Source organism: Aquarana catesbeiana, linkage group LG03 (assembly GCF_042186555.1).
Source record: "Aquarana catesbeiana isolate 2022-GZ linkage group LG03, ASM4218655v1, whole genome shotgun sequence".
NCBI lineage: Eukaryota > Metazoa > Chordata > Amphibia > Anura > Ranidae > Aquarana > Aquarana catesbeiana.
This window is the reverse complement of record NC_133326.1, coordinates 738345618-738368688: the sequence shown is the minus strand read 5'-3', so window position 1 is coordinate 738368688 and position 23071 is coordinate 738345618. Positions and strand designations below refer to the sequence as shown.

Below are 23071 nucleotides of genomic sequence, written 5' to 3'. Positions count from 1 at the left end.
AAGTCTTCAATCAACTAATTATTAGTGTGTGATAGACCCGGGTCTCAGATATGTGTCTATGTGCATGTGTGCAACATGAGTGTGTGAGAAATCTGTGTATTGATCCGGTGGCCACCAGCATTTTATAGGACGTTAGTCCCATTTTTAATCTTAGTTGGGAGTTGGGTGTAATTCTTTGTAAAATTGTTTAAATTGGGATAATCAATAAAGATATTTAGTTATATTATCGGCCTGTCTTTCTTGATGAACTGCTGTTGGACCTTTTCCGCTGTGTATATTATGTAATATAGACTGTAAGTCCCGTGTCTGGTGGAAATACAGGTAAGGGGGTGACGGCAAAGACCCAATTTAAATCAGCCGCTCCTTCGGGGGTAAGCGCTACAGAACTATTTACAGTAATCTTGTTTATTAATTGTGAAACTTCTAAGTGGACATTCAGTATGTATGGCAGAAATGTCTCTCCCCTCTGTCCAAGTAAACCACGTCCACAGACACCCCTCTGTCCAAGTATAGCACGTCCACAGCCACCCCTCTGTCCAAGTATACCACGTCCACAGCCACCCCCTCTGTCCAAGTATACCACATCCACAGCCACCCCCTCTGTCCAAGTATACCACATCCACAGCCACCCCCTCTGTCCAAGTATACCACATCCACAGCCACCCCCTCTGTCCAAGTATACCACATCCACAGCCACCCCTCTGTCCAAGTATACCACAGCCACCCCTCTGTCCAAGTAAACCACGTCCACAGCCACCCCTCTGTCCAAGTATACCACGTCCACAGCCACCCCTCTGTCCAAGTATACCACGTCCATAGCCACCCCTCTGTCCAAGTATACCACATCCACAGCCACCCCTCTGTCCAAGTAAACCACGTCCACAGCCACCCCTCTGTCCAAGTATACCACGTCCATAGCCACCCCTCTGTCCAAGTATACCACGTCCACAGACACCCCTCTGTCCAAGTATACCACGTCCACAGCCACCCCTCTGGCCATGTACACCACGTCCCCAGCCACCCCTCTGTCCAAGTATACCACATCCACAGCCACCCCACTGTCCAAGTAAACCATGTCCACAGCCACCCCTCTGTCCAAGTATACCACGTCCATAGCCACCCCTCTGTCCAAGTATACCACATCCACAGACACCCCTCTGTCCAAGTATACCACGTCCACAGCCACCCCCCTGTCCAAGTATACCACGTCCACAGCCACCCCTCTGTCCAAGTATACCATGTCCACAGCCACCCCTCTGTCCAAGTATACCACGTCCACAGCCACCCCTCTGGCCATGTACACCACGTCCCCAGCCACCCCTCTGGCCATGTACACCACGTCCCCAGCCACCCCTCTGGCCATGTACACCACGTCCCCAGCCACCCCTCTGTCCATGTACACCACGTCCCCAGCCACCCCTCTGTCCATGTACACCACATCTCCAGCCACCCTTCTGTCCAAGTACACCTTGTCCACAGCCACCCATCTGTCAAAGTATACCACATCCACAGCCTGCCCTCTGTCCAAATATAACACATTCACAGCCACCCCTCTGTCCAAGTATACCACGTCTACAGCCACCCCTCTGTCCAAGTATACCATGTCCACAGCCACCCCTCTGTCCAAGTATACCACGTCCACAGCCACCCCTCTGTCCAAGTATACCACGTCCACAGCCACCCCTCTGTCCAAGTATACCACGTCCACAGCCACCCCTCTGTCCAAGTATACCATGTCCACAGCCACCCCTTCCATCCAAGTATACCACGTCCACAGCCACCCCTCTGTCCAAGTATAGCACGTCCACAGCCACCCCCCTGTCCAAGTATACCACATCCACAGCCACCCCTCTGTCCAAGTATACCACATCCACAGCCTGCCCTCTGTCAAAGTATACCACGTCCACAGCCACCCCTCTGTCCAAGTATACCAAGTCCACAGCCACCCCTCTGTCCAAGTATAGCACATCCACAGCCACCCCTCTGTCCAAGTATTCTACGTACACAACCACCCCTCTGTCCAAGTATACCACATCCACAGCCACCCCTCTGTCCAAGTATTCTACGTACACAGCCACCCCTCTGTCCAAGTATACCACATCCACAGCCACCCCTCTGTCCAAGTTATCTATGTACACAGCCACCCCTCTGTCCAAGTATACCACATCCACAGCCACCCCTCTGTCCAACTATAGCACATCCACAGCCACACATCTGTCCAAGTATACCATGTCACAGCCACCCCTCTGTCCAAGTATACCATGTCACAGCCACCCCTCTGTCCAAGTAAATCACATCCACAGCCACCCCTCTGTCCAAGTATACCACATCCACAGTCACCCCTCTGTCCAAGTATACCACATCCACAGTCACCCCACTGTCCAAGTATACCACGTCCACAGCCACTCCTCTGTCCAAGTATACCATGTCCACAGCCACCCCTCTGTCCAAGTATACCACGTCTACAGTATACCACGTCCACAGCCACCCCTCTGTCCAAATTTACAACGTCCACAGCTAGGGATGAGCCAAACACCCCTGGTTTGGTTTGCACCAGAACATACCGAACAGGCAAAACATTTGGCAGAACACGCGAACACCCCTAAAGTCTATGGGACAGTAACATGAAAAATCAAAAGTGCTCAATTCAAAGGCTTATTTGCAAGTTATTGTCATAAAAAGTGTTTGGGGACCTGGGTCCTGCCCCAGGGGACATGGGTCAATGCAATTTTTTTAAAAAACAACTGTTTTTTTAATGCTTAAAGTGAAACAATAAAAATGAAATATTCCTTTAAATATCGTGCCTGGGGGGTGTCTATGGTATGCCTGTAAAGTGGCACACTTTTCCCATATTTAGAACAATACCACAGCAAAATGACATTTCTAAAGGAAGAATTGTCATTTAAAACTGATTACGGCTGTAATGAATTGTCGGGTCTCGGCAATATAGATAAAACTCATAAAAAAAAAGAGCATGGGTCCCCCCCAGTCCATTACCAGGCCCTTTGGGTCTGGTATGAATATTAAGGGGAACCCCAAACCAAAATTGAAAAGAAAATTGCGTGGGGGGGTCCCCCTAAAATCCATACCAGGACCTTCAGGCCTAATATGGAAATCAAGGGGAACCCTGTGCCAAAAAAAAAATGGCATAGGGCCCCCTCCAAAAATCATACCAGACCCTTATCTGAGCATGCAACCTGGCAGGTCACAGGAAAAGAGGGGGGATGAGAGAGCGCCCCCCCCCCCCCCCCCCCCCCCCGAACCATACCATGCCTTTGAGATAGAGGCAGGTTTGTTGAGAGAGTGACTCAGAATTAGAGGATACAGTAAAAAATGTTTACCTAAAGCATACAATCGAGCGAGAGGCAAGACTAGAGATTCACTATTGTTTCACAAAAAGGTTACAAAGGTGAACTGTAATGTTTGTTTTGTCACCCGCTATAGCTCTCAATATGAGGACTTTAAAGCCATATTGCAAAAACACTGGTATTTGCTGACAGGTGACCCGGTCATTTCTGGGTTTGTCTCTCCTCAACCGTTACAAGTGTACAACCGTATCAAGGATAAGTTGGTGCATAGCCATCTGGCCGTACAAAGTTCCAAAACGTATTCATTCAAGGGCACTTTTCAATGTGGGAGATGCCCATTCTGCAAGTTCATTAATACGAGCCAAAACTTCATCCTTGATTTTTCCCCAAAAAATTTTTGTGAATTGCCAAACTAAAGGAATTGTATACCTTATGACCTGTGAGTGTGGTGCAATCTACGTAGGAAAGACTTTTAGGGAATTTAGGAGACACATTTATGACCGCACGTACGCCATCGAAATAGGTGATCTGTTTTCCTCTATTGGTAGGCACCTTGCCCAGGACCATGTATATGGTTCTCCCAACGTTCTATTTTTATGCCGTGATCACATTCCACAGGATCCACATGGGGGGAACTGGTATAGGGTTATTCTCCAGTGAGAAATGAGGTGGATAGTCTTACTAGGAGCCACCAAGGCCCCTGGTTTGAATGAAACCACCTCATTCAAGTCCTTTCTTCCCATTTAGGGTGTGATAATTATGTAATTCTTTGTATATTTACCACCTGCTGTCTCCATTTAGGGACCTATGTAATGTGCCATGTATGAGGCTGTTTTCTATTCTGGGCACATGATGGTGCTTGGAGATCAGTGCTTAGAATTATATCTATATTTATACTTGCATTTGGGATTTCCCTCTATTCTGTATCTGGTAGGAGGGTTTTTTTTCCCCGGGTGCTCTGCCTCCCTTTGTTCCCCGATTTCTCATTCCCGGGAGCTGCAATCCCTCCTGGCTTTCCAGGCTCCTCCTTGCACACCTCGCACATACACGCTCATGGGGAGTTATTCTCTCTTTAGAGTGGTGTGGGGATGTTCACGGGGGGCTTTGAAAGCCACAGGTCTCATTCCACCACTGATGTTGGGAGACTGGTGGAATTGGCTTCTTCTTTTTTCCTTTTTTTGCCCAGTGCTACATTTTCCATTCTACCGGCAAGATGTCATCGCGCCAGTGCCACTGCATCTATGTGTCCGCCCGTCCTTTGGGCGAGATACAAGCAGTGACGGCCGTGCCCATTCTCTAGCGTGGCAATGGCACTTTGGCATCACCGAGCATGCACCATCGCATACCTGCCATGGCCGGCGGCATCATCTTACCCATGTGTGCAGCACCGATGCTTGGGTGTTACGGTGTATGCGCCATTGAGTGTTTGCTGTGATTTACGGCATCATTCGGGTGGCAGGTATGACATTGGTGCAGCTGCGCATGCGCATCAGAGGGTTTTTGACTTGACTGGCAGTGTTGACATTGATAACACAGCTGCATTAGCTTCATCATCATCAGGGATCATTGGGTACCAGCTGGCCGCAATGAATGGGGATGAGCAATTATGTCTCTTCCCCTTTCTCCATGCAAGCCCATTGGTGGTTTTCCACCATGAGGACGCTGTCCGGGTGTAGTTAACTCAATGTTTAGAGCTATATAGTTCAGATCACTGTTTGGTCCCAGTGTAACTTGCCGAGATTCCGACCACCAGGTGCTAAGTCTGCCTGCCTTCCTCTCAGGGTAAGTGATTGTATGTTTGAAGGTTTCACATGCCAGTTTTATCCACTTCCTTGAGGATTTAGCTGGTCGTTTGTTGGTGTGGTTTTCTTCTCCCATTTTTGGAAAATTCATTTATTTGTTTATCAGCAGAATATATTTTTTCTCCTTTTGATTTACCTTTTCACATTCACATTAATATATATAATTAATAGTAATATATATATATATATATATATATATATATATATATATATATATATATATATATATATATATATATTAAAACATGAACGAAGGGACACGTTCTCCAATGCAAATATACTTTACTGAATCTTCAGGTCATCAAAATCGTCGGATCATATACATCAATAGTAGCTACTGTTTACAGTTGCGAGCATCCCTGCTCTTCCTCAGGCTGTATGGCTTTGTGAATTTGAATATACATATATATATATATATATACAGTGGGGAAGGAAAGTATTCAGACCCCCTTAAATTTTTCAATCTTTGTTATATTGCAGCCGTTTGCTAAAATCATTTAAGTTCATTTTTTCCTCATTAATGTACACACAGCCCCCCATATTGTACACACAGCACCCCATATTGTACACACAGCCCCCCATATTGTACACACAACACCTCATATTGACAGAAAAACACAGAATTGTTGACATTTTTGCAGATTTATTAAAAAAGAAAAACTGAAATATCACATGGTCCTAAGTATTCAGACCCTTTGCTCAGTATTTAGTAGAAGCTCCTTTTGATCTAATACAGCCATGAGTCTTTTTGGGAAAGATGCAACAAGTTTTTCACACCTGGATTTGGGAATCCTCTGGCATTCCTCCTTGCAGATCCTCTCCAGTTCTGTCAGGTTGGATGGTAAATGTTGGTGGACGGCCACTTTTAGGTCTCTCCAGAGATTATTATTATACAAGATTTATATAGCGCCAACAGTTTACGCAGCGCTTTACAATGTATAAGTGGGACAACACAATTACAGTACAGTTCAATACAAAAGGTACAGGAGGGCCCTGCTCGTAGAGCTTACATTCTAAAGGGAGGGGGTGGTGGTACAAAAGGTAATAGCTGCAGAGAAAGATTTGATGGGGGTGGCTCAGGGACAGTTATGTGGGTGAATAAATGAGTTTTCAGGGATCTCCTAAAGGCAGACAGGGTAGGGGCTGATTGGACACACTGGGGCAGGGAGTTCCAGAGGATAGGAGAGGCTCTGGAGAAGTCCTGAAGGCGAGCATGGGAGGAGGTAACAAGGGAGATAGAGAGTAGGAGGTCCTGGAAGGAGCGGAGGGGACGATTTGGGCGATATCTGCAGATGAGGTTGGTGATGTAGATGTGGCCTTGTATGTTATGGTTAGCATTTTGAATTTTACACGGTGGTGTAGGGGAAGCCAGTTAAGGGATTGGCAGAGAGGAGCAGCAGTCACGGATAGATTAGTGAGGTGTATTAGTCTAGCAGCAGCATTCATAATAGACTGAAGGGGGGATAGCCTGCTTAACGGTAGGCCATTAAGGAGAGAGTTGCAGTAGTCAAGGCGGGAAATAATCAAGGAGTGAATAAGTTGCTTTGTGGTCTCATTAGTCAGGAAGGGTCGAATTCTGGAGATGTTGCGGAGGTTAAGGCGGCAGGATTTAGCCAGTGATTAGATATGGGGGCTGAAGGAGAGGTCAGAGTCAAAGATTACACCCAGGACCCTGGAATGTGTGGAGGGATCAATGGTTGTGTTGTTGATATTAATGGTGAAGTCACAGGGGGGCCTGTGAAGGAGGAAATATAACAAGCTCAGTTTTAGAAAGATTAAGTTTGAGGAAGTGGTGTGAAATCCAATTGGATGCTCAATTGGGTTTAAGTCAGGGCTCTGGCTGGGCCATTCAAGAACAGTCACAGAGTTTTTGTGAAGCCACTCCTTCGTTATTTTAGCTGTGTGCTTAGGGTCATAGTCTTGTTGGAAGGTAAACCTTCGGCCCAGTCTAAGGTCCTGAGCACTCTGGAGAAGGTTTTCGTCCAGGATATCCCTGTACTTGGCCGCATTGATCTTTCCCTCGATTGCAACCAGTCGTCTTATCCCTGCAGCTGAAAAACACCCCCACAGCATGATGCTGCCACCACCATGCTTCACTGTTTGGACTGTATTGGACAGGTGATGAGCAGTGCCCGAATTTCTCCACACATACCGCTTAGAATTGAGGCCAAAAAGTTCTATCTTGGTCTGATCAGACCAGAGAATCTTATTTCTCACCATCTTGGAGTCCTTCAGGTGTTTTTTAACAAACTCCATGTGGGCTTTCAAGTGTCTTGCACTGAGGAGAGGCTTCCGTCGGGCCACTCTGCCATAAACCCCCGACTGGTGGAGGGCTGCAGTGATGGTTGACTTTCTACAACTTTCACCCATATCCCGACTGCATCTCTGGAGCTCAGCCACAGTGATCTTTGGGTTCTTCTTTACCTCTCTCACCAAGGCTCTTCTCCCCCGATAGATCAGTTTGGCCGGAAGGCCAGCTCTAGGAAGGGTTCTGGTCATCCCAAGCGTCTTCCATTTAAGGATTATGAAGGCCACTGTGCTCTTAGGAACCTTAAGTACAGCAGAAATTTTTTTGTAACCTTGGCCAGATCTGTGCCTTGCCACAATTCTGTCTCTGAGCTCTTCAGGCAGTTCCTTTGACTTCATGATTCTCATTTGCTCTGACATGTACTGTGAGCTGTAAGGTCTTATATAGACAGGTGTGTGGCTTTCCTAATCAAGTCCAATCAGTATAATCAAACACAGCTGGACTCAAATGAAAGTGTAGAACCATCTCAAGGATGATCAGAAGAAATGGACAGCACCTGAGTTATATATATGAGTGTCACAGCAAAGGGTCTGAATACTTAGGATCATGTGATATTTCAGTTTTTCTTTTTTAATAAATCTGCAAAAATGTCAACAATTCTGTGTTTTTTCTATCAATATGGGGTGCTGTGTGTAGAATATGGGGTGCTGTGTGTAGAATATGGGGTGCTGTATGTACATTAATGAGGAAAAAATGAACTTAAATGATTTTAGCAAATGGCTGCAATATAACAAAGAGTGAAAAATTTAAGGGGGTCTGAATACTTTCCGTCCCCACTGTATATACAGTCAGGTCAATAAATATTGGGACATCGACACAATTCTAATATTTTTGGCTCTATACACCACCACAATGGATTTGAAATGAAACGAACAAGATGTGCTTTAACTGCAGACTTTCAGCTTTGTATTTGCATCCAAATCAGGTGAACGGTGTAGGAATTACAACAGTTTGTATATGTGCCTCACACTTTTTAAGGGACCAAAAGTAATGGGACAATTGGCTGCTCAGCTGTTCCATGGCCAGGTGTGTTATTCCCTCATTATCCCATTTACAAGGAGCAGATAAGAGGTCCAGAGTTCATTTCAAGTGTGCTATTTGCATTTGGAATCTGTTGCTGTCAACTCTCAATATGAGATCCAAAGAGCTGTCACTATCAGTGAACCAAGCCATCATTAGGCTGAAAAAACTAAACAAACCCATCAGAGAGATAGCAAAAACATTAGGTGTGGCCAAATTAACTGTTTGGAACATCCTTAAAAAGAAAGAACGCACCGGTGAGCTCAGCAACACCAAAAGACCCGGAAGACCACGGAAAACAACTGTGGTGGATGACCAAAGAATTATTTCCCTGGTGAAGAATACACCCTTCACAACAGTTGGTCAGATGAAGAACACTCTCCAGGAGGTAGGTGTATGTGTGTCAAAGTCAACAATCAAGAGAAGACTTCACCAGAGTGAATACAGAGGGTTCACCACAAGATGTAAACCATTGGTGAGCCTCAAAAATAGGAAGGTCAGATTAGAGCTTGCCAAACAACATCTAAAAAGCCTTCACAGTTCTGGAACAACATCCTATGGACAGATGAGACCAAGATCAACTTGTACCAGAGTGATGGGAAGAGAAGAGTATGGAGAAGGAAAGGAACTGCTCATGATCCAAAGCATAGCACCTCATCAGTGAAGCATGGTGGTGGTAGTGTCATGGCGTGGGCATGTTTGGCTGCCAATGGAACTGGTTCTCTTGTATTTATTGATGATGTGACTGCTGACAAAAGCAGCAGGATGAATTCTGAAGTGTTTCGGACAATATTATCTGCTCATATTCAGAAAAATGCTTCAGTACTCATTGGACGACGCTTCACAGTGCAGATGGACCCGAAGCATACTGCGAAAGCAACCAAAGAGTTTTTTAAGGGAAGGAAGTGGAATGTTATGCAATGGCCAAGTCAATCACCTGACCTGAATCCGATTGAGCATGCATTTCACTTGCTGAAGACAAAACTGAAGGGAAAATGCCCCAAGAACAAGCAGGAACTGAAGACAGTTGCAGTAAAGGCCTGGCAGAGCATCACCAGGGATGAAAGTCAGCGTCTGGTGATGTCTATGTGTTCTAGACATCAGGCTGTAATTGACTGCAAAGGATTTGCAACCAAGTATTAAAAAGTGAAAGTTTAATGGATGATTGTTAATCTGTCCCATTACTTTTGGTCCCTTAAAAAGTGGGAGGCACATATACAAACTGTTGTAATTCCTACACCGTTCACCTGATTTGGATGTAAATACCCTCAAATTAAAGCTGAAAGTCTGCAGTTAAAGCACATCTTGTTCATTTCATTTCAAATCCATTGTGGTGGTGTATAGACCCAAAAAGTTTAGCATTGTGTAGATGTGCCAATATTTATGGACCTGACTGTATATACATACACTCGACCACAGCACACAATTTTTACTTCTAATCACATCACACAATTATTGTATTTCGTTATTTTAATATATATGCATTTATGCACTTATATTTTATTTGATATATTTTTTTCTATATTATTTCACCTCATATAATAACATTTTGTATATCTTATTTTGTTAATCCATTTCATTTTATCATATAATGATTTGGATTTTATCACGGTAGCACAAAGGCACCCTTATCTTACACTCACTTTCACCATTTCATGCACATTTACTTTCATTAGTCACACTAGTCAAATTTATTGTTTGGTTAGATTTTTTATTTGGTCTATTTCATCGATTGTTTAGGTGTGGGCATTTCCCTTGGTGGGATCGACATCCTTCTCCCAGGCTCCGGTTCCTGGTTGCCTTTCACTGGTTTCCATCTCCCCACCCTCACACAGCTCCCGGGGGAGGTTTAGTGGCATGGTTGGCATTTTATGTATTTATCCATTGACCTTTATGGATGGATTTTGAAGTGTTCTTTTATATAAAAATTTAGGGTGGTATACCAACCGAATACATCAATTTATGGACCACTCTATAACCAGTTAACTATATGACGCCAGTAGGCCAGGATTTCTCCATCAATTATAAATGGACAATACTGGATTATATATGAAAATGTTTGCCACCTCCCCCATTCACCTCCACCTTTTCCCTTTCCCTTTTTTTTCATCTGTTTATTCATTTGTTCACTTTGATCTCTAGACATCTATCTGTGCTTCTCCCAAAGAATCGTGATTCTTCTCGCGAAACGTGTCGAGACCCCAACACAGCCATCCCATACTATTGACAGTCAATTTCATGACATATTATCCAGGTCTCATGGAAAGGTTTATTACATGAATATAAAATGTATCAATATGCTGATGCCTAATATATTTTATTCTTTCTTTATTAAATGTGGTTTTAAATGTTTGTTAATAAATAATTTACACATTTTACTTTTCATATCTTGAGGTGTACTCTTTAAAAGTCCCATAGGCAATTTTGTTTTTTGTTGTGTGCAAATTATATAATGTATCCTGTATGTATACAATGTATTATATAATATATCCTGTATGTATACAATGTATTAAATAATGTACCCTGTATGTATACAATGTATTATATAATATATCCTGTATGTATACAATGGATTATACAATATATCCTGTATGTATACAATGTATTATATAATGTACCCTGTATGTATACAATGTATTATATAATGTACCCTGTATGTATACAATGGATTATACAATATATCCTGTATGTATACAATGTATTATATAATGTATCCTGTATGTATACAATGTATTATATAAAGGATCCTGTATGTATACAATGTATTATATAATGGATCCTGTATGTATACAATGTATTATATAATGGATCCTGTATGTATACAATGTATTATATAATATATCCTGTATGTAAATAATGTATTATATAATGGATCCTGTATGTATACAATGTATTATATAATGGATCCTGTATGTATACAATGTATTATATAATGGATCCTGTATGTATACAATGTATTATATAATATATCCTGTATGTATACAATGTATTATATAATGGATCCTGTATGTATACAATGTATTATATAATATATCCTGTATGTATACAATGGATTATACAATATATCCTGTATGTATACAATGTATTATATAATGTACCCTGTATGTATACAATGTATTATATAATGTACCCTGTATGTATACAATGGATTATACAATATATCCTGTATGTATACAATGTATTATATAATGTATCCTGTATGTATACAATGTATTATATAAAGGATCCTGTATGTATACAATGTATTATATAATGGATCCTGTATGTATACAATGTATTATATAATGGATCCTGTATGTATACAATGTATTATATAATATATCCTGTATGTAAATAATGTATTATATAATGGATCCTGTATGTATACAATGTATTATATAATGGATCCTGTATGTATACAATGTATTATATAATGGATCCTGTATGTATACAATGTATTATATAATATATTATGAATGTATTATATAATGGATCCTGTATGTATATGTAGCGCCCTTCACCTTTAGGTGGGTGCTATATAGTTTAGTTATGGTAAGTGTTAGGTAAATTTAACCAGGACCTTGCATTTTAAGGCCTGGTTGTCTGTCTGTTTGGGAGAGGAGGAGTGATAGAATAGGGGAGGGTGTGGCCACCTGCATTCTACCCTGAAAGATCTCCCTTACCTTCTATTGAAATGTTCTGGAAGGAAGGCGGGCTGGGGACTGGGGTGCAGGCAGTTTGTATGGAGAGCCCTGGTCCAATCATTAACTTGTATTGGCAGGGGCAGGACTTGCATGTAAACTGGGGTCACATGTTCCTGAATGGAGATGGGAGGAATTGGATCCAAGAAAAGCAGAAGAAATGTAACCAGCAAGGAGCAGGCTTGAAGGCCTGGAGGTTTAAAAGCCTCCAGCGCTGGATAGCAGGAACAAAACCTGAAGGCCTGGGGGTTCAGAGACCTCAGTGCTGGATGGTTCAAGACTAAGCCCTCTGATAACTCCAGGAGTAGAGAACGGGCATCTCAAGCTGGGATGCACCTGACCATGCGGAGTGGGAAGTAGCTGCTAAAAGGACGGAGTAGACTGGAATCGGCTTTCTGTGGCAATCATAGACTGTCGATGGGAGAGAGAGCAAGGGGTTGCAAATCAGCAGTACTCATTCATTCAGAACTTTCCTGAACTGATGCGGGAGGACTGCAGGAGTCAAGATAGGCAGGTGAGGCCTGGGGCTTCCAGCATCCACATACCACAATGCCTTTCAGAGGGTCATTGGTCAGTTCATTATGGGAAAGGACATTAAATACACTAAGGAACCAGAAACTAAGAGGCAGCTCATATTTCCCTAAGCAATTCTGTAACATACTGCAAGTAAGCAAATAAAGTTCTGTTTAAAAGTGATTGAACTGTCTGCTGATGTGATTCGTGCAGGGGTAAAAGAACGGATGCAGTTAACAGAAAGGTGGGAACACACCCAGCAGCTCCCAAGAGAGTAGTGCGCTACATATACAATGTATTATATAATGGATCCTGTATGTATACAATGTATTATATAATATATCCTGTATGTATACAATGTATTATATAATATATCCTGTATGTATACAATGTATTATATAATGTATCCTGTATGTATACAATGTATTATATAATATATACTGTATGTATACAATGTATTATATAATATATCCTGTATGTATACAATGTATTATATAATATACCATGTATGTATACAATGTATTATATAATATATCCTGTATGTATACAATGTATTATATAATATATCCTGTATGTATACAATGTATTATATAATGTATCCTGTATGTATACAATGTATTATATAATATATACTGTATGTATACAATGTATTATATAATATATCCTGTATGTATACAATGTATTATATAATATACCATGTATGTATACAATGTATTATATAATATATCCTGTATGTATACAATGTATTATATAATATATCCTGTATGTATACAATGTATTATATAATGTATCCTGTATGTATACAATGTATTATATAATGTATCCTGTATGTATACAATGTATTATATAAAGGATCCTGTATGTATACAATGTATTATATAATGGATCCTGTATGTATACAATGTATTATATAATGGATCCTGTATGTATACAATGTATTATATAATATATCCTGTATGTATACAATGTATTATATAATGTAGAAATATAAAAGAAATCTTGCGAGCCACAATAATCCAATGCCTTACTGGAGAACAAACCAAATATGAAAATAAATGCCCAGCTGCAAACGCAGATCACGTATTCATGGCCGTGCGGTAGATATAAATAGAGAAAATTGCGCTGCGCTTAGGTATGTAAAATATATGTATTCGCCCTATCGGTATTATATGCAAAGGTGCTATGTGCATGCGATTCAGATCCAAAATTAATTAGGCATATCCAGAAAAAAAATGTGCAACTAGATGCCACATCCAAAGTGCAATGTGCTAATAATAAATGAACTCTATGTGCGTAAATAAATATAATGCTCACATGTTAATCAATAATATTGAAAACAGCCCTGCAAAAATCAATGTGTCAAAGAAATGCACCAAAGTGCCATGCGTATTAAATCCAAAGTGCAATGTGCAAATAATAAACTCTACATATATATATATATATATATATATATATATATATATATATATATATATATATATATATATATATATATATATATATATATATATATATATATATTACACCCACATTGATCAATAATACTCAATAAAAATCTAAATGAAAAAACGTGCACTATAAATATAATATCTTATACATATCACATGCAAAACTCCAATAAATCATACAGGTGACAGGTGATATATGAAAAACATATGAGTGATATGCGATGCTTGAGACAATTATTGCCCTTATCTGTGAAGAAATCTTCCGAGATAGCATCACACAGCAATGTGCAGTGAAAAGTTCCAAAGGTGAACTAAAGTGCATAAAAGTGTTTCACAGAAAAATCCAATTGCTGAATCACAGTGCCCAGATCATGCCGTGATTTGCCTCGGTGACCCCCAAAGTAGTTGCGCTCACCTTAGAGCGTGTGACACAGGGTTCAGCTGCGTCAATACACGCTATGGAGCCACCCCTGGGCTCAGTAATAGGACAACAGATGATCTCCAACCAGGCTCTTTAAGGCTCCACAGGTATCAAACCAATAAAAAAGAAGGAACTATATAGTGTAATATCGCCAGACACTTTATTAAAAACATATAAAACCCAATTCCCACACTGGGGTACTCACATTTCACAGGTGCTTATGTGCACCAAACAATACAGGCAAAATAGCGCTAATCGGCGTGCTGTGGAGTGTCAGAAATCCTCAGCCCAGCTCTGTGCTGATCGCTCCGTCCTGGCCCCTCCCCTATGCGTCTTCGACACAGGGAATCACGTGTCTTCATCAGGGGGATGTGATTGGACGGGCGCTCTGCAGTTTAAATACACTAACGGCGGCCATTTTCCCTGAGACCGCAGACCCTCATGTGTTGGGCTCCGCTCCTCTATACATAGCACAACCATTATCATAAGACGTTCTATCACTGTAACCATGTTAATCATGCTAATCCTAAAGGAAACCAAATATTAAACATAACCATATCCAGGACGGAGCCTCGGAGGGGAAAACTAAGACACACACTCTTATAGCCAATATTAAGATAAACAAAAACGATCTCACATATATCTTCTATAAGCGATCTCATATATATCTCTATTACAAAAAAACGCATACAATTGCTGGGAGACCCACAGTAAATACACTGGCTCTATTAACAAGTGATGCTAGTAATTCATTTATTATTAGCACATTGCACTTTGGATGTGGCATCTAGTTGCACATTTTTTTTCTGGATATGCGGAATTAATTTTGGATGCACATAGCACCTTTGCATATGATACCGATAGGGCGAATACATATATTGTTACATACCTAAGCGCAGCGCAATTTTCTCTATTTATTATATAATGTATTCTGTATGTATACAATGTATTATATAATGTATTCCGTATGTATACAATGTATTATATAATGGATCCTGTATGTATACAATGTATTATATAATATATCCTGTATGTATACAATGTATTATATAATGGATGCTGTATGTATACAATGTATTATATAATCGATCCTGTATGTATACAATGTATTATATAATATATCCTGTATGTATACAATGTATTATATAATGGATGCTGTATGTATACAATGTATTATATAATGGATCCTGTATGTATACAATGTATTATATAATGGATCCTGTATGTATACAATGTATTATATAATGGATCCTGTATATATACAATGTATTATATAATGGATCCTGTATGTATACAATGTATTATATAATGTACCCTGTATGTATACAATGTATTATATAATGTACCCTGTATGTATACAATGTATTATATAATGTATCATGTATGTATACAATGTATTATATAATGGATCCTGTATCTATACAATGTATTATATAATGTACCCTGTATGTATACAATGTATTATATAATGTACCCTGTATGTATACAATGTATTATATAATGTATCATGTATGTATACAATGTATTATATAATGGATCCTGTATGTATACAATGTATTATATAATGTACCCTGTATGTATACAATGTATTATATAATGTACCCTATATGTATACAATGTATTATATAATGTATCATGTATGTATACAATGTATTATATAATGGATCCTGTATGTATACAATGTATTATATAATGGATCCTGTATGTATACAATGTATTATATAATGGATTCTGCATGTATACTTCCGTGAGGCCTCATATGTACGTAGTGTCAGTGGGAAGTGGTTCATCCAGTTGGAAGCTCCTGATTGGTCACTGGCTTTCCCTGGATGACATTCCTAGTTCTCCCTCACACAGATATTGATCAGGAATTGGTATGAAATGTACATTATAGACGGCAACTCACCATGTTTTGCTCTCTCCAGGAGATCATTTGCGGGTCCCATCAGACCGATGAGTGTAAAGACATGAATGGTGACATCCAGAGCCCCTTCTTCTCCATATGTGTCTATCAGGATGTCCTTGGTGGTGATCCAGTCTGCATTTTCTAGCTTTCCTCGGGGGATGGGAAGTTTATCTCCAATGGAGAAATCAGACAATTTGTTCCTAAATTTCTTAAAGTCACTTCCTTTCAGATCCTCCAGGGAATATATGATAAGATCCCCGGGGGTTTGTTTGACCTTTCCCAGGACACCAGGAGCCGACCCTGCAGAGAGAACAATCATAAATTATAAACATTAATCCTGATTGGAGAATTCTGACACATGACAGCAGATACAGAACCTTGAAAAAAGTATTCATACCCCTTGAAATTTTCCACATTTTGTCATGTCACATCCAAAAACGTAAATGTATTTTATTGGGATTTTATGTGATAGACCAACACAAATTGGCACATAATTGTGAGGGGGAAGGAAAATGATAAATAGTTTTCAAATAAATATGTGAAAAGTGTGGGGGGGCATTTGTATTATGCAGAGTCAATACTTTGTGTAACCACTTTTCGACGGCAATTACAGCTGCAAGTCTTGCCACAAATTTTCAATGGGATTTAGGTCTGGACTGTGACTGGGCCATTCTAACACATGAATATGCTGTGATCTAAACCATTCCATTATAGCTCTGGCTGTATGTTTCGGGTCGTTGTCCTGCTGGAAGGTGAACCTCCGCCCCGGTCTCAAGTCTTTTGCAGACTCTAACAGGTTTTCTTCTAAGATTGTCCTGTATATGTCTCCATCCATCTTCCCATCAACTCTGACCAGCTTCCTTGTCCCTGCTGAAGAAAATCATCCCCACCACATGATGCTGCCACCACCATGTTTCACGGTGGGGATGGTGTGTTCAGGGTGATGTGAAGTGTTCGTTTTCCGCCACACATAGCGTTTTGTTTTTAGGCCAAAAAGTTAAATTTTGGTCTCATCTGACCAGAGCACCTTCTTCCACATGTGGATCTGTGCAACTCCTCCAGAGTTACCATGGGCCTCTTGGCTCTCTGCTGAATGCTCTCCTTGCCCAGCTGATCAGTTTAGGTGGACGGCCATGTCTTGGTAGGTTTGCAGTTGTGCCATACTTATTCTTGTTTCAGATGATGTTCAAAGCTTGGGATATTTTTTTATAACCTAACCCTGCTTTATACTTCTCCACAACTTTATCCCTGACCTGTCTGGTGTGTTCCTTGGCCTCCATGATGCTACGGTTCTCTAACAAACCTCTGAGGGCTTCACAAAACAGCTGTATTTATACTGATATTAAATGACACACAGGTGGACTCTATTTACTAATTAGGTAACCTCTGAAGGTAATTGGTTCCACTAGATTTTAGTTAGGGGTATCAGAGTAAAGGGGGCTGAATACAAATGCCCCTCATATTTTTCACATTATTGTTTATTTGATTTATTTGTAAAACATTTTGAAAACCATTTATCATTGTCCTTTAACTTCACAATTAAGGTCCACTTTGTGTTGGTCTATCAAATAAAATCCCAATAAAATACATTTACGTTTTTGGTTGTAACATGACAAAATGTGGAAAATTTCAAGGGGTATGAATACTTTTTCAAGGCACTGCAAGTCTGTACTGGCAGCTGGGAATGCTATAAAGAGTATATAGAAGGGAAATGAAATGATCCCCCAATATGTCTATATGTACATTATCCTATGGAGAGATTGGTTTCACTGTGGTGATCTCACATGATTGCCTCCATAGGGGTAAGGTACCTCTCAGATGAATATTGGGTACTATTTATTAAAAAATAATTAAAAATTATTAGGGGGGCTATTTATTAAAATAATCACCTTCATGAATAATTCACATAATGTGTGTAATATGTTTATTTCCTATAATCTTCAGTTCAATCTAGTGGCCATAATGTCATATTACTTGTTGAGGTGTTTTAAGAAAATACTGTATTATGGCCACTAGATGGAGCTGATGATCATAGGAAGTAAACCTGTTAGACAAATTACGGGGATTATCAGTGATGGTTGTAGAAATGACACAAGCTCATACTATTTTTTTATATATATAGACCTCCTAATGTATATGTAGGGATTTTAAACATCATGTTTATTGATTGTTTCATAGTTAACTGAAATAATCTATAAACCCTTTAAGAAACCTCCCCCCTGAATAATGATGTGTCTGATCAGTGTGAACTAAGAACTCTGATTACCCCCAAATCTCCCAGCAGTATGTGTCATGTGACACGGGGATGTTTTCTCCTTAGGATTATAGACAAAGTATTCCCCCGACCATTACACAAATAGCCATAAAACTTGGGGTCCTCCAGTCATTATGGATCACTGGACCATCTCAGAACATCATTTCCATCAATGATAAATAAAATCTGAAGACACGCGAATGTGATGGTGGAATTGATGAAAGCTCCTGAACTCTTCTAATGGGTGGACTGAACAGATGTCTACAGGAAATGTCCAGACTATGGAGACATAAGATGTCCTATCATCTAATTCCAATCTCTGGAGATGTGAGATGGAGGAAAACATTGGAAAGGATTGTCAGGATCAGCAGTCATACCTTGTGGGGAGGAGGATGATGAGGAAGAGGTCCCCATGACATCAGGAGATGACCCGAGATGACATCAACTGGAAGGAGCACAAACAATAATAAACATTTGTAGTGTGATAAACAGGAATTTTCTTCCTTATGTGAATAACGATTGGCTGTCTAGTTGTCAATCTGAGAAGATCTGAAATGGACTTCTGTCATTTACAGCCCATAACTATGAGGGTCAATAAATAACTTAATCCTGGCATTCATCTGATTGGTATATCGGGGTCACAAAGGAATTTCACCCTGTTTAGGGACACAATTTTTACAGGCTCATATATTTAGGTGTCACCTCCACAAATCTGTGCCATTCATAGCCAAGACTGATACTAATTAGTAACTAAGTATCAGCCAGTAAGATGTCTATAGAGAGGTCAGGTGATAAAAAGGAGAAGACACAAAAATGGAAGTGATGTGTGATCAGCAGAGACCTCCATTCAATAATAAGATGCTTCCAAGTGGATTCTTCGGTATTTATTGATCATAAAAAGGTTAAACACCATTAATGAATTTTGTGTCTCTTTAGTGGCCACTTTGTCAGGGAAAGGTGTACAGTACACTTTAATGGGTGATATCTGTGAGTGTCCTTCAGCCCAGACTATACTGTACAGTATACTGAAATGTAAGGTTTTTAATATAATTATAATTATTTATGACCCATTAATATTCCTGGCCAGGGCCGAAACTAGGGGGGCAGGGGGGAGGCTGCCCTGGGCGCGGCATTGAGAGGGGTGCTGCAGCTGGTACTGATCCTCCTGCAACAGCTGAAAGGCCGCTTCTCCTACTTTACCTCCTGCTAGCATTCAGCTGCTGCAGGAGGAAAATACAGAGATCAGTACATGCCCGTCAAAGCTGACCCAGCTGCCACTCCGGTTTCTGCCCCTTCTTCAGATCATGCCCCCCTCCGCTCCCCTGTCCCCCTCCTCTGGTACCCCTGCAGTGCTCACCTCTTCTTCCTGGCTAGTCATGTAGTGCAGGCTGAATAAAAACATGATCCTATAGCATGATATGACATATATATAGAGTCTGACAGGCTGCACACCCCGGATAGTAAATCTTAAACAAGAAAAGGGTTCCCCTGTGGGGTTTTTAAGCAGCAATGGGAATCACAAAAAGGTTATTAAAAAATTGTATTTTTTGTTATCAAAAAGCAATAGGACAAAAATATACAAAAGTTAAACATGAGCTCTGGTATACATTGTGTGAGACCATGGGATAAGGGATACTGTTTGATGTACAAAAAAAACTTTTTTCGTACATCAGACAGTACAACCAATTCCATTATTGCAAATTGAGAATTTTTAAGGGATTTCTATATCTGCATTGCAATTGGCATTGTCAACCATTTGTTTCCCCTTCTCCTTATCCCATGGTCTCGCACAATGTATACCAGAGCTCATGTTTTAACTTTTGTATATTTTTGTCCTATTGCTTTTTGATAATAAAAAATAAAATTTTTTAAAAACCTTCTTGTGATTCTCATTGCTGCTTAAAAACCCCACAGGGGAACCCTTCTCTTGTTTAAGAGAAACATGATCCTGAGCACAGAGAAGCTCATCATACGATCGGGAAGACAGCCACACAAAGTTATAACATACACAAAAGTGGGGGAGGATGGAGCAAAGAAATGCCCCTGGAAAGCAATAAGGAGGGTCAATAACGGTATACCTTTTGAAAAAAGTAGAAAATAACTTTATTGTAATCTCAAAGTAGTGGGTAAAAATTGTCCAGCAGGGTGGACAATAACATGAATTGTAGAGTATTTCCCCAAATAACCCCTAATATAAAAAAACACACACACACATGCAGTATTGAGAACGTTGTCACATATAACACACCGGTACCAAAAGCTTCATGCATATATACCCAGACCAATGGACCTAAATGGAGCTGCTATAAATGGAAAGATTTAGCCAGGAAGCTGATCATAATTGATCTGTAAGCATATGGCTTTTCTAAAACAGAATTGATATTGATGCAAATGTTCATTGATTTAGAATACAAAAGAACAATGGGGCTTGGACTTTTTAGTGACAACTAGGGATGAGCCGAACACCCCCTTGTTCAGTTCGCACCAGAACTTGCGAACAGGCAAAAAATTTGTTCGAATACGCAAACACTGTTAAAGTCTATGGGACTCGAACATGAATTATCAAAAGTGCTCATTTTAAAGGCTTATATGCAAGTTATTGTCATAAAAAGTGTTTGGGGACCCGGGTCCTGCCCCAGGGGACATGTATCAATGCAAAAAAAGTTTTAAAAACGGCCGTTTTTTCGGGAGCAGTGATTTTATTAATGCTTAAAGTGAAACAATAAAAGTGTAATATCCCTTTCAATTTCGTACCTGGGGGGTGTCTATAGTATGCCTGTAAAGGGGCGCATGTTTCCCGTGTTTAGAACAGTCTGACAGAAAAATGACATTTCAAAGGAAAAAAGTCATATAAAACTACTCGCAGCTATTAATGAATTGCCGGTCCGACAATACACATAAAAGTTCATTGATAAAAACTGCATGGGAATTCCCCACAGGGGAACTCTGAACCAAAATTTTAAAAAAATGGCGTGGGGGTCCCCCTAAATTCTATACCAGGCCCTTCAGGTCTGGTATGGATATTAAGGGGAACCCCGCGCCAAAATTAAAAAAAAATGGTGTGGGGTCCCCCCAAAAATCCATACCAGACTCTTATCCGAGCACGCAACCTGGCAGGCCGCAGGAAAAGAGGGGGAACAAGATAGCGCCCCCCTCCTGAACTGTACCAGGCCACATGCCCTCAGCATTGGAAGGGTGCTTTGGGGTAGCGGCCCCCCAAAGCACCTTGTCCCCATGTTGATGAGGACAAGGGCCTCATCCCCACAACCCTTGGCCGGTGGTTGTGGGGGACTGCGGGCGGGGGGCTTATCAGAATCTGGAAGCCCCCTTTAACAAGGGGACCCCCAGATCCCACTCCCCCTGTGTGAAATAATAATGGGTACCCCTACCATTTCACAAAAAAAGTGTCAAAATTGTTAAAAATGACAAGAGACAGTTTTTGACAATTCCTTTATTTAAAGTCTTCTTCTTTCCATCTTCTTCGGGTCTTCTTCTTTCCTTCTTCCTTTGGTTTCTTCCTCCATCTTCTTCTTCCTCTGGATCTTCCTCTGATCCTCCTCTTCTTGCTCTGGTGTTCTTGTCCGGCATCTTCCTCCGCGGCGTCTTCCCCGCTTCGTTCTTGGGCCAATCCGTATCCATGGGAGGCTCCCGCTGTGTGTCTCTTCTTCCGACACTTCTTAACCACTTCAATACCAGGCACTTAGACACCTTCCTGCCCAGGACATTTTTCAGCTTTCAGCGCTGTCGCAATTTGAATGACAATTGCGCAGTCATACAACACTGTACCCAAACAAATTTTTTAGTATTTTGTTCCCACAAATAGAGCTTTCTTTTAGTGGATATTTATCACCTCTGTGTTTTTTATTTTTTGCGCAACAAATAAAAAACGACCGAAAATTTTGAAAAAAAACAAGTTTTTCTTTGTTTCTGTTAAAATTTTTTGTAGTTAAGTACATTTTCTTCTTCAGTGATGGGCACTGATATGGCTGCACTGATGGGCACTGATAAGGCGGCACTTTTGGGCACCGATGAGGTGGCACCAATGAGGTGGCACTGATGGGGTGGCACTGACGGGCACTGATGATGGGCACTGATAGGCAGCACTGGGCACTGATAGGTGGCACTGATGGGCACTGATAGGTGGCACTGGTATGCGGCACTGATGGGCACTCATAGGTGGCACTGATGGGCACTCATAGGCGGCACTGATGGGTACTTATGGGTGGCACTGATGGGTACTTATGGGTGGCACTGATTGGCACTGATAGGTGGGCACTGATAGGTGGCACTGATGGGTGGCATTGATGACACTGATTGGTGGCACTGATGACACTGATGGGCGGCATTGCTGGGCATCACTGATGTTACATTTTATATAATTGTGCCAGTCAGTGCCCATTTGTGGGCACTG

The 23071-nt window shown here is 40.8% G+C and overlaps 1 protein-coding gene across 3 annotated transcripts in view; it reads right to left on the bottom strand.

Annotated features, from left to right (window-relative positions):
• Nucleotides 1-19111, bottom strand: part of LOC141133862 (NACHT, LRR and PYD domains-containing protein 3-like) — a 221198-nt gene extending 202087 nt beyond the window's left edge. For all 3 annotated transcript variants that reach the window (XM_073623442.1, XM_073623445.1, XM_073623443.1), the window contains exons 1-2: nt 19038-19111; nt 16407-16706 (exon numbers count right to left, since the gene is read on the bottom strand). In XM_073623442.1, coding sequence (XP_073479543.1) covers nt 16407-16706; nt 19038-19074 — 337 coding nt within the window. In that variant the 5' untranslated portion in view covers nt 19075-19111. The remainder of the gene's footprint in view (nt 1-16406; nt 16707-19037) is intronic.
• Nucleotides 19112-23071: the final 3960 nt, after the last annotated feature.